Raw genomic sequence first — 13,749 nt, 5'->3', positions numbered from 1 at the left:
TCCATAAAGTTTCACCCTTGGGTGTTTATCTGTATGGCTGTGGTGAAGCTAAGAAACTGCAATCAACGCTCTCAGCCAAAGCCCCATCACAAATCTTGTGTTGATTCCCTTAAAAATCACTACAGATCTTCAGCATCTCCAGACGAACTTACCACCATCTGTTCCAAGGGACCCCTGATGGGCTATAATACACTGAGCTATAATACCTCTGGAGTGTCCTAGGAACAACAGAGAAGCGATGGAAGAGCTGTGTTTGCTGTATCCTTCCACACAGATGGACCCTAGTGTGGGTCTGTATGGTTGCAGTGAAGCCATTAGATTGTAAGCTCCTTTAGGTCCCATTCACAGCAGTGTAGTGACTCACTGGGTGTTAGGCATATGCATATTGTTGCGCTTTGCAAGTAAAGCAGTCCATTCATATTAATGGGCTGTCCTATGTGCGACAAACATTGCAAAGAAGCTCATGTTTGCTTACTCCACATATTTATAACCACACGTTCTTGCATATGCCATAATGTGCTTCTTGCTTGGCACATTTGGGATGCCATTAAAAATGAGTGGCACCTCAAGTGCAAAAAAGCGTTTTTGTGTGCAAAAAGCAAATAATTGCGCAATTTTGTTGGACCTTTTTTTATAGCAGTCCAAGGTCCTACTGCTTTCAAAACCAACGCTGGGTCTATAGCCCTGCATTGGACATGAGGACTGCATTGCAAGAGCAGGTAAATTTTCAAATTTCCCAGAGCTTTGCTCTAAAGGGTTAGTTCACTTTTAAGAAAAAAATTAAAAGGTGAACTCACACCCTCCTTATCTTCATGTCCCCATCATGTGCCGGCGCTGACCAATCAGAACTGCTTTGATCGGTCCAAGCATCTCTAGAAAAAGAAGAACTGCATAGTTTTCAAACCCCAGGACTTTTGGTCAGTGCTGCATGGATAGTGGAACTCTATAACTCATGGAAATAAATGCAATTGGGACCAGGGGTGGTGAAAAGGGGGGTGTAGTTTCATTTTTTTCTGAATAGGTGAACTTTCCCTTTTAATATACAATTGAAAGTATTTAATTGTATCTGTTGGACAAGTGCAAAAAAAGCAGTTCATCCAGCCAAAAATCTTGTGACTGTGGACTGTTATCAGTTAGCATTGTTCCCTGATATCTCGGTGAACTACAAAATATACCTCCCCGTGTTATGGAGAAGAGAGGGGGGTGTTATGCAGTTCTAATAGTGTTACCTAGTCTTAACATATTCCTTGTTCTAGGGTTACAATACTGCTCAGTACTGTTGTCAACCTTAGACAGGACGTGTGGTAACGGCAGGATTACAGGTTGAAGTGGTTATAAAGCCTAAACATCAATCAGAGGCAGTGACAAAAGACCGAAAGGCAGAGATGATTTCTGCTGTCTGTGTCTATGGATGCAGGCAGCGGGGCTCGGAGTGAGCCTGCAGTATTCAGTACTGCTGCTCAGTACTGTTGTCATACTTGGACAGAACATGTGGTAACTGCAGAATAACAGGTTGAAGTGGTTATAAAGCCTAAACATTCCTTGCATGAAGGTAAAAAATGTTTAGGCGTCAGATCAGTATCCATCATCACCCCTCCCCCCCTTTTATACTTACATGAGCCATCACTTGATCCAGCGCTGTGCCTGTTTGCAGCTTTTCTCACCCTTCACTTCCTGGTCTCACTGGCTTTTCTGAGGCAGCAGGATCCATTGGCTCCCACTGCTGTCAATAAGAGCCAGTGATGAAGGACTGGAGGGCAGAGCTGATTCCCACTGTCTTTGTCTATAGATGCAGGCAGCGGGGCTCGGAGTGAGCCTGCACAAGTGCCACTCTCCATACAGGAGCAGTCAGGAGCCCCAGCGGTGAACCCATGAAAAGGAGGTTCAATGCTGCTCTGTACAATTCTATTGCACAGAGCAAGTACGTATAAACCTGTGTTATTTTAAAAAAAATAAAAAAATGTGTTTACAATCACTTTAAAATAAAGGACAGATGTGTACAAAAAGAAAACTAATGTATCCATCATATCTAAGGACCAGTAAGCTTCAATACTATTCATTTTTGTTCTTAGGTTTAGATACGTTTTAACTGATCCCATTGGTATCATAAAAATAAATATCTCTGTTTTGATCTAAGAGACACAAAGAGAAGAAGTGTCCCTGCTCTCTCCTTTATGTTCCCTGAATGTCCTGCTATATACGTAAATTGAGTTTGGGACATGGCCAGCTCTCCTCCCTCTGTCCCCCGTCCCCATCTCTTTTAAGCCTGTTTTGATACTGCAAGGCGTGTCTGATCCTAGACTCATGTGATGGAGAAAGAGAATGGGAGGGGAAGACTAAGGGGAATAGAAGGAGAGGTTGTCATCTGAAAGAGAGAAAAAAATCCCGCACACACAGAAGAGTGTGTAAGATAGTTGGCTAAAACCTGCATTGCTTAGAAGGCATTTGCATTTTACAACTTGTCTAGAGAAGGAAAGCTTCCCAGGATCTGTTAACAATAAGAGCCAGAGGACAGAATTCTAGGAGACTGTATGGTACAGAACCTCTCTTAGCTGGACAGTGATTGCTGGAAATTCACTTGCAGGTGATTAAAACATCTGTCCACTTTTTTCAGCTTGCTGTCGTCAAAGTCTTTGCCGTCTTATAGGACACAGGTCACAGGATGGGAGCTGGGACTTCTGCAGAACAGGTAGCTGACAAGCCCAAAGAAGAAGAAGCTGAACAAAGCAATGACCTGGAGCAAGAGCAGCAGGATGGCCAAGGGATGGAAGTGGATGCAGCCGGTGATGTCAAGGTAAGATGCCTCTTATGCCATCATTAGCAAACTAATCAAGTGCTTTTTAAAGGAATGGTCTGCTGCTGTACCATATGACTTCATCCACTGCAGTGAGCTAAGACAGGACCAAGGACAGTTAGAGGCTTCGCAGAATGGAATTAGTGCCACACCTGGAAAGAGTTGCTCTAGTTTACAGCGTGTTCTATATAGGAAGCTGGCGTTTTATTTATTACAGGTATATGATTTACATATTGTTCATTCACATCAACCATTGTCGTTAAGGGGCTTACAATCGAATGTCCCTATCTCATATGCATACACACATACTAGGGTCAATTAACCTACCGGCATGTCATACAATCTAAGGGTCCTATCTCATATGCATACACACTTACTAGGGTCAATTAACCTACCGGCATGTCATACAATCTAAGGGTCCTATCTCATATGCATACACACTTACTAGGATCAATTAACCTACCGGCATGTCATACAATCTAAGGGTCCTATCTCATATGCATACACACTTACTAGGGTCAATTAACCTACCGGCATGTCATACAATCTAAGGGTCCTATCTCATATGCATACACACGTATTAGGGTCAATTAACCTTCCGGCATGTCATACAATCTAAGGGTCCTATCTCATATGCATACACACATACTAGGGTCAATTAACCTACCGGTGTGTCATACAATCTAAGAGTCCTATCTTATATGCATACACATATACTAGGGTCAATTAACCTACCGGCATATCATACAATCTAAGGGTCCTATCTCATATGCATACACACATACTAGGGTCAATTAACCTACCGGCATGTCATACAATCTAAGGGTCCTATCTCATATGTATACACACATACTAGGGTCAATTAACCTACCGGCATGTCATACAATCTAAGGGTCCTATCTCATATGCATACACACTTACTAGGGTCAATTAATCTACAGGCATGTCATACAATCTAAGGGTCCTATCTTATATGCATACACACATATTAGGGTCAATTAACCTACCAGCATGTCATACAATCTAAGGTCCCTATCTCATATGCATACACACATACTAGGGTCAATTAACCTACCGGCATGTCATACAATCTAAGGGTCCTATCTCATATGCATACACACATACTAGGGTCAATTAACCTACCGGCGTGTCATACAATCTAAGAGTCCTATCTTATATGCATACACATATACTAGGGTCAATTAACCTACCGGCATGTCATACAATCTAAGGGTCCTATCTCATATGCATACACACTTACTAGGGTCAATTAATCTACAGGCATGTCATACAATCTAAGGGTCCTATCTTATATGCATACACACATATTAGGGTCAATTAACCTACCAGCATGTCATACAATCTAAGGTCCCTATCTCATATGCATACACACATACTAGGGTCAATTAACCTATCGGCATGTCATACAATCTAAGGGTCCTATCTCTCTCAATTAATCTACAAGCATGTCTTTGGAGTGTGGGAGGAAACCCACACAAAGACAGGGGGGCATACAAACTCCATGCAGACAGTGTCCCAACCGGGATTTGAAGCAGGAATACCAGTCTGGGAAGGCAGTGCTAACCACTAAGCCACTGTGCTGTCTGTTTAACACTAACTTAGGCACTAGTAAGTTGATATCTATGTAAACCAGTTCATTTACATACAAGCAAGTTTTTCTAAAGGCATTGAAGAGTTAACAATAGTAATGTGTTTCCGTTTCTTCTCTTTTGGCACAAAACAAAAAGAATAAAAACATAATTAGAGAGATGTGGGAATAAGAAGCGCAATAATGCTTTGATATGGAAGATGGCAGTTTTGCAATCACAAAGATGGAAAATACTTGTATGCTGTCATTTCAAGTTTTCCTTGCTGCGTAGTCACAAAAAGTCCCATATCTAGAGAATAAGGGGGGATGTGGGATCAGGGAGCTGTGAACTGTGCCTTATAAACCAAACAACATAACATGAAATCAGGAATATTTGCATTTTGTGCATTCCTCAGATTTTATTGAGGCAAAGCAGAGCCCAGTGTGGCTGCTCTGTAAATGGGATCTCACAATACCAACTGAACAATGATAAGATCTGCAGTCATAAAGGGAGTAATCATGTTAGCCTAATCTATTGCCTTGTGTGAGCAGGAAGCTGAGATCTAATAAAGACATGAGTTCTTCAATAGGATCCTGTGTGGAAGGCATCATTTCTTGTAAAGCTGATTTGACTGCTGTGTACTGTGTCCAGCATGCGGATGTTGCATGCAGCATTGTATTACCACCGTCTGCCAGCACGCAGACACTCCTGGGTATAGTCTTCCACACCCTCAAGGTTAAAACACGTGGATGGCAGATCAAGCAGCTTCTCAGTAATAGGGTCTGCACACTCAGCACAGGAATAACTGATTTGTACATCACTGTCATGTTATCACACATTTAGTTTTAGGTCATAATGTATAAGTAATTAAATCTACAGTAGTATACCTAAGCTCGAAAGAGCAGGGCCCTCGAACCCCTCGTGTATCACATTGTATTGTTTTGTACTGTCGCATGTACTGTCTCCCATTGTAATGTACAGCGCTGAGCGAACTGTTGGCGCTTTATAAATACTGTATAATAATAATATACCATTGCGTATTTTCCTTTTAACAAGCAGAAAATTTGCTTTATGGCTGTACGCACATTCGAGCGGAACAGGGACATATGCCCAAAATGTGGACTTGCTGCATTTTGGACATATGACCTTGTAGGCAACTGGTCATGTATTTATTTATTTCAGGTACTTATATAGCGCTGTCAATTTACTCAGCGCTTTACATATTATTATTATACAGGATTTATATAGCGCCAACAGTTTGCTCAGAGCTTTACTAAATAAAGGAAGACAATACAGTTCAGTACAAGAGGGTTAGGAGGGCCCTGCTCCTTGGAGCTTACAATCTAAGATATATATATTGTACATTCACATCAGTCCCTAACCCTCAAGGGGTGTACAATCTAAGGTCCCTAACTTACATTCATACATACGCATACTAGAGACAATTTAGACAGGATCCAATTAACCTACCAGCATGTCTGTGGGATGTGGGAGGAAACTGGAGTACCTAGAGAAAACCCACGCAGGCACAGGGAGAACATGCAAACTCAAGGCAGGTGGTGCCGTGGTTGGGATTCAAACCAACAACCCTAGTACTGCCAGGTGGAAGTGCTAACCATTTAGTCACTGTGCTGCCCACATGTACACTAATAACAATCAGATGTGTGTAAGCTGAAGTGTGTTTCAATCTGTCATCAATGTTACGGGCATCTGTCAGCATCAACTGTGCCTCCTGGGTGCCAAAATATGCTCGTCTTTTTTGTTGTTTGTCCTGAAGGTACTCACTTTTCACCTATAAATCTTCTGTATGTTGTCCAGCATCTTTTCACCTACATGGTGACTTTATTGAAACTTCCAATGCTGTGATTATTCTACAGTCTTGCCATTTATAATAACTAGCCAATATTTGCTTTCTTTCATTGCTTTGTCAGTAGTGGTGTGAAATGTGGTTGGTATGAGTTACTGCACTTAAGCCTAGTACACGTGAGAAAATCGTACAAAAAAAGTATTCAGAGCAATTGTCCAATAATATGATTGTTAGTACACAGCTTTCGAGAGCTGATTACAGTTCATGCGAAATTATTCGAAGGATAATATTTCGTAAGATAACTGAACAGACGATTTCCATGTAATCAGTACAGTATTTGTACATAAAAAATTGAGTGACCAAGACTGCGCATGCTCAGAAACGAAAGAATAACTCTAACTCGTAATTCTAGTAATCTATTTGTTTTCGATTTGAGACTAATATGCAAAAAAAAAGGACAGTCATTTGTTTGATATTCTCATTGTGTGTAGCAGGCTTGCTTTAGTTTATCTTCATTGCTGTCTGTACTTTTCTGTTCGGGAGCATACAAAGAACCCTATGATATTCAGAGAAACGTTATGACATACAAAGTAGCCATATGACATATAAAGGATCCCTATGACAAAGTAACCCTTCAAAGTGTTGACATGTCTAATATTTTAGTAATGTATGCTGTAACTACTTCTCAAACAACGTGCTGCAACTGCTAAATAATGCATACATCACAGCATGGGATTGTGGACCAGTACCTGCAGATACCTTCACTGCAGTCCAGGAAAACGATGGAAAAATGCCCACTCATCTCTTGCTCTGCCCCACGCTGCTTACTCATACTGCAGCGATGGCTGTCTCCTGTGCGTTTCTGGGATATGCCTTCATCTCCTCCTCCTTTTCCCACACCCTTCTCATGGTCATAACACATGCCTCCGTTGTGTACATACTGGAGTGAATGCAAAGTGATTTTCCCTTTTCCCATAATGAGGATAGAAGCTGATTGGAATGCAGAGGGGAATTTTACAAAGTTGCCTCTCTCGCCCCTCAAGGAATTGCTTGCGAAATGAGTAGTGAATCTGTGAAGTGACTGATGGATGCTGAGCTAGCACTCTGAAACTGCCAGCATAATAATGAGCATCTGTGAGCCGAGGTTAATGGATGAAAGATGGGATGGTGGAGTCTGTGTGTGTACTTTAGTATTGTTTCCATAAATATATTGATTACAATCCATTAATCTGCGGCAAGTAAAGCACACTTCCCATTAAATGAACATATTGTAAAATAAGCATGGTATATGCCTATACCGCAGATGTCACTCTATTATCAGATGTCTGGTTGTGTTTGTTTGATGCATTTTTATGAACCAGCTAAAAGCCTATAACATCAAACCATGTGCTTTTGGAGCACTTAAAGATTTGATGTCCATATATCCAAAGTATCTGAAAAGTGATAGCAGAGTTAAATTAATCCATTTGCCAGACATCCATTATTTAGAATTAGACTTTATGGGATGTGCTCAGGGAAATTGCCCAAAACAAGAGATTCTATTAAAAGTAGAACATTTTTACAGTTTTGCAGAAAGGTTACAGAAACCCAAAAAAAAACTGATGTTACTGTAGTTGCCCATTTTTGCAAAAGGGGCCACAGTAGGCATGATATACTTATGAGCATCTTCATATCACTAAAAAAGAGGATGGGAACCCAAGCTTATAAAAAATTCAAAACTCTGGACTGTGGTGTAAATGTAGACAGAAATGTTATGTGCCATTATATTTTAAATAAGTTATTTTTTTTTTTTACAAAGTCTGTTTTCCTTTAGACCTCTTATAAAAGGTATATGGACCTCCCTACAAGACCTTTAAATGAGAAGTAGGGTCAAAGCTTTTTTGGCTATACTTCTCACAGTATTGCATTTAGTTCTGCCCTCCTGTGACTCATATTCAGCAGACAGTGAACTAAAGTCTGTCACTGAGCCAGTCCAGGCTCTGGAGAGATCCCGACTTTAATGCCAGGATCCACCCAGATGTCTAGACAGGCAGCTGAAAGCCTGAGCCTGTCACTCCAGCCTAGTGCTCCAGTGAGCACTGGGGGGGACAGAGCAGAGAGCCAGAGACTGACAGTCACTAGCACTCTGCTCACTGATGACCGAGAACTGTCAGTCTTTGATCTCTCAGTTCTCAGTCTTAGAAGCAGTGGGGGACAGATGCAGCATCAGATTGATGCTGCATCCATCTAGGAGAGTGTGTTTTATTTTTTTCCGAACTTTTCTTTTAGGTTAACCATGCCCCTTTAAATCCCTCCAATTCAGCCTGCGGGTCTAAATAACGTTGATATAGAAATATCCCCCACCAGATATTGTATTCAGCAGGGGTAGGATCTGTGTCTCCTGAATACCTGAACAGTGACTGCATCTGATTGGCTTCAGTCACTCCTGGCTGATAATTATTCAGCCAGGTCCATTGATTTGGTCAGTTGAAAAGTTGACTTTTATCAAGCAAGATGGTGCCATCAAAGCCATCCATAGCTTGAAATTCACACAATGTAGGGGTGGCTTTACTCTTACTAGCTCATATGTGAAGTATTCAGCAACTTCATTTGTCAGGTCCCTAAAAACACTCCTAAGCCATAATGAAGAAGCCAAACATGCTTAGAAAACTTCCATGTCTACAGTTATCCAGTAAAGGGTATTACTCCAAACTTTCTGCATTGATCCATGGATAACAGTTGGGAAGGGTTAGTTAGATCATTTGTCAGATTTTTATTGTGGTCGCCTTCCCTGTTGCAGAGGTTGTCCATCACTTAATTTTTTGGACACCGCCAGAACATTGTAGTGTGCTAAATGGCCTGCTTATCTTCTTTGGAGTGAGTTCTCCTTATATTCCTAAAGAGAATCCAGTAGGAAGCCATTGACAACATCACTAGCCCTTGGTAAATTCACCAAATGAATATATGAAGAAAGATCATACCGTACTCATCTACTGTCCTCCAGATTAGGATGTAACTGATATGCTACAAATTCTAGTCTTGTTCACTCATTTCAACAGTCCAGTATCAAGATAATTGAAGTATGTCATGTAATACCTATATGCCGTTTACATAGCACTGAGACATGTAATCAGGCTAAACACAAAGGTTTGTGTTCATAAAGTGCTTAGGAATCCATGTAAGCTCTGAGTTCTGGGCAAACTAATGACTTCTTTAGTGTTGGATTTGCCAAACTCCATGTTCCTACAGGAAGTTGTACTCTGTAACAGGGGCGGACTGACAACTCATGGGGCCCCCGGGCAATAGGGGATCATGGGGCCCCTGTGTCTTTGCCCAAGCTCAAAAAAGCCTATGAAAAAGATACCAGGGGCATCTCATGGGGCCCCCTACTGACCCCGGGCCTCGGGCAGTGCCCGAGTTTCCAAATGGTCAGTCCGCCCCTGCTCCGTAGGCATTAGCTTTCTATGCCCCTTTCAGAGCAGATTTATTAGACCTTAGTACCTTGCCAGTTAACACAGTTCACATAGATGCTACTCAAAGTAGAAGAGCAACTATGTAGACACCAGAAAGGGAATAAAATGTTGGCAAACCCTAACAATAATCTCTCTTATTTCTTTCATTAGGTGTTTTAGGTATACCATTGAAAAATGTTGTTATATTTGTTCAATGAATACAAAAAAATGCCTCTTGACCCTGACAGAAATCTTGTAAGCGGATAATCTCCTGTAATTTCTACCTGAGCTGCACTGTGAACACTTTCATTATTTCCATCTCTCTCTGTGACCTATAGAACACCTCCTCTCTATGTTATCGATAAGAGAAGAGAGGGAGGTGTTGTGTAGTCCTTCCGAAAATGGCAGCGTTGCTCCTCCATAGATACAATACAGTAAGTTCTGTCACCCTAAGACAGGAAGGGTGTTACTTGTGGCATCAGCAGGTGAACATAAAGACAGGAAGCAAGGGAGTTTCTCCTCAACAAAAAGCCAAAAAAAAACATGATAGACACACTAACTCTTCTTCACTCATTTCAAAACAAAATATAATTGCCTGAGTTCGGCTTCTTTCACACAATCGGTCCCATAAGGTCCACCTGGTCCGTTTTGTAAGAGGACCCGATCGGACCTTCCATTCTCCTCTATAGAGCGGTGGATGGAAACTGACTTGTGTTTACGCCCTCCTACCTCCAATCCAATCCGCTAAAAACAAACAGAAGAGGATCACTTCCCCTCCATCTGGGCGGATCAAATCAGAGGGCAGGCGGGTGTAATGGATGCAGAGGGGTTTGAAGGGGTTGTAGGCTTTAACAAATCCCTGTAGTAGATGACATATCCTGGAGCAAAAATGGACAGTTTTACAGTTTTGTAACTGTAAAAGCAACTGTAACAAGATGTTGGCATTAAGAACTAAAACTCTTTGTATTAGGGCCATGATGGGAGTGAACCATTCCCATTTTATTATCCCTGGGTGGTTAAATATGACTTTTACTCTTGTCATGTACAGTAGATTACTAGGCTTCTGGATTTATTATTTTAAATTAGTTATAAAGACTGTTTATATATATATATATATATATATATATATATATATATGTGTGTGTATATACAGTTGTGTTCAAAATAATAGCAGTGTGTTGAAAAAAGTGAATAAAGCTCAAAATCCTTCTAATAGCTTTTATTTCCATACACACAAATGCATTTGGGACACTGCACATTCTATTCCGAATCAAAACATGAAGAAAAATATATCAAATTTGTGTTGTTCCTCTAAAAAAATTGAAGAAAAGTGAATATTACACTGTTGAAACAAATAGCAGTGTTTGTATTCTTCTTTACAAACTCGAACATTCACTATATAAACTGAAAAATGTTTGAAGATTTTGCTTTCCTTTGAATCACTTAATGAATATTTATTTGTATAAGCACTGTTTCTGAGAACTGCTGTACATCTGTGTTGCATGGAGTCAACCAACTTCTGGCACCTGTGAACAGGTATTCCAGCCCAGGATGATTGGACTACATTCCACAGTTCTTCTCTATTTCTTGGTTTGCCTCAAAAACTGCATTTTTTATGTCACCCCACAAGTTTTCTATTGGTTTAAGATCCGGGGATTGGGCTGGCCACTCCATAACGTCAATCTTGTTGGTCTGGAAGCAAGATGTTGCACATTTACTGGTGTGTTTGGGGTCGTTGTCTTGTTGGAACACCCATTTCAAGGGCATTTCCTCTTCAGCATAAGGCAGCATGACCTCTTCAAGTATTCTGATGTATTCAAAGTGATCCATGATCCCTGATATGCGATAAATAGGCCCAACACCGTAGTATGAGAAACATCCCCATATCATGATGCTTGCGCAACCATGCTTCACTGTCTTCACAGGGTACTGTGGCTTGAATTCAGTGTTTGGGGGTCATCTGACAAACTGTCTCTGGCCACTAGACCCAAAAAGAACAATCTTACTTTCATCAGTCCACAAAATGTTGCGCCATTTCTCTTTAGGCCAGTCAATGTGCTCTTTGGCAAATTGTAACCTCTTCAGCACATCTTTTTTTCAACAGTGGGACTTTGCGGGGGCTTCTTGCAGATAGCTTGGCTTCACATAGGCGTCTTCTAATTGTAACAGTACTCACAGGTAACTTTAGACCTTCTTTCATCTTCCTGGAGCTGATTGTTGGCTGAGTCCTTGCCATTTTGGCTATTCTTCTATCAATTTAAATGGTAGTTTTGGTCGCTTTCTTCCACATCTTTCAGATTTTGGTTGCCATTTTAAAGCATTTGCGATCATTTTAGCTGAGCAGCCTATCATTTTCTGCACTTCTTTATATGTTTTCCCCTCTCCAATTAACTTTTTAATCAAGGTACGCTGTTCTTCTGAACAATGTCTGGAATGACCCATTTTCCTCAGAATTTCAGAGAGAAATGCACTGTAACCAGTATGTACAACATTTGCTGCCTTCCTTCCTTAAATAAGGGCAATAATTGCCACCTGTTTTTCAAAGAATGAATGACCTCACTAATAGAACTCTACACTGCTATTATTTTGAACATGTCCCTTTCAATTAGTGATTCAAATACACAGAATCAGCAGCATGCATGTCATGACTGTTGGGTCTGTTGGATTCTATTACTCTACTACACCTGCTAGTAAATTATTTGTCATGTATAAATATAATTTCTACCAAAAACAGAGATTGATCAGGTTAGTGATGTCTGACTGCTATTATTTTGAACAAAACTGTATATATATATATATATATATATATATATATATATATATATATACAGTTTTGTTCAAAATAATAGCAGTCAGACATCACTAACAAACACATCACTCACAAACACTCACAAACACATGCAGGCTCCATCTTCGCAACATTGCCAAGATCCGCTCCTTCCTCACCCCAGACACCACCAAACTTCTAGTACACTCCCTCATCATCTCACGCCTTGACTACTGCAACTCCCTCCTCACTGGCCTACCCAAGTGCAGGCTCTCCCCGCTCCAGACCATCCTGAACTCAGCTGCCAGACTCATCCACCTTACCACCCGCTCCACCTCTGCCACCCCCCTCTGCCTCTCCCTCCACTGGCTCCCGATTGCCCAACGCATCAAATTTAAACTCCTTACCCTGACCTACAAAGCCGTTCACAACACTGCCCCTGACTACCTCACCAATCTGATCACCAGGTACCACCCTACCCGTACCCTTCGCTCCTCACAGGACCTCCTTCTATCCTGCTCCCTGGTCTCCTCCTCCCATGCACGACTGCAGGACTTCTCCAGGTCCTCCCCCATCCTCTGGAACTCACTGCCCCAATCCATCAGACTGTCGCCTTCTCTATTCACATTCAGGCGCTCCCTCAAAACCCATCTCTTCAGGGAAGCCTACCCCACCCTCACCTAACGGCCATCCTCCCTCATTCCTCCTACCACTTCATCCCCCCCAGCCACTTCCTACTGTACCTTTACCCCCTCCCTCCTAGATTGTAAGCTCGTAAGAGTAGGGCCCTCTTACCCCTCGTACGCTGTCTGTCTTTGTTGTACTGTGCCATGTATTGTCCCCCCCTATTGTACAGCGCTGAGCAAACCCTTTGGCGCTATATAAACTCGTAGTAATAATAATAATAATAATATATATATGGATAAATATTTCACTTATATATGACAGAAGGAAAAATATCATTCAATAGTGTGTGGTGTAATTGCGTGACAAACAGCTATAGGAGAAGGCTACATAGTTGACGTAACGCTGTGCACAACAAAGTTCTAAAGTAATGATAAGACCAAGTTAACCACTACTGGGCAAAACCCAATTTATAAATGACCAATTTTGGTTGTGTATATCTATGTACAGACACTTAAGGGCTGATTTACTAAAACTGGAGAGTGCAAAATCCGGTGCAGCTTTGCATAGAAACCAGTCAGCTTCTAGGTTTTATTGTCAAAGCTTAACTGAACAAGCTGACGTTAGAAGCTAATTGGCTACCATGCAAAGCTTCACAAGATTTTGCACTCTCCAGTTTTAGTAAATCAACCCTTTATAGTCTTTCCAGGGATAATATCAAAAGGCGAGTATATACA

General features: G+C 41.3%; 1 protein-coding gene across 2 annotated transcripts in view; it reads left to right on the top strand.

The window, feature by feature from the left end:
* The first annotated feature begins 2,331 nt into the window (after window positions 1-2,331).
* AKAP12 (A-kinase anchoring protein 12) overlaps window positions 2,332-13,749 on the top strand; it is a 223,514-nt gene continuing 212,096 nt past the window's right edge. The window contains exons 1-2 of one of the 2 annotated variants that reach the window (XM_089694248.1): window positions 2,332-2,534; window positions 2,615-2,794. In XM_089694248.1, the coding sequence (XP_089550374.1) occupies window positions 2,663-2,794 (132 nt within the window). In that variant the 5' untranslated portion in view covers window positions 2,332-2,534; window positions 2,615-2,662. Of the gene's footprint in view, window positions 2,795-13,749 lie in introns of both variants that reach the window. The other variant, XM_089694246.1, reaches the window with a different exon arrangement.

This window comes from Staurois parvus, unplaced genomic scaffold (genome assembly GCF_062004578.1).
Source record: "Staurois parvus isolate SC_StPar_1 unplaced genomic scaffold, SC_StPar_1.0 ptg000657l, whole genome shotgun sequence".
In the NCBI taxonomy this organism is placed as follows: Eukaryota; Metazoa; Chordata; class Amphibia; order Anura; family Ranidae; genus Staurois; species Staurois parvus.
This window is presented reverse-complemented; position numbering and strand designations above follow the sequence as displayed.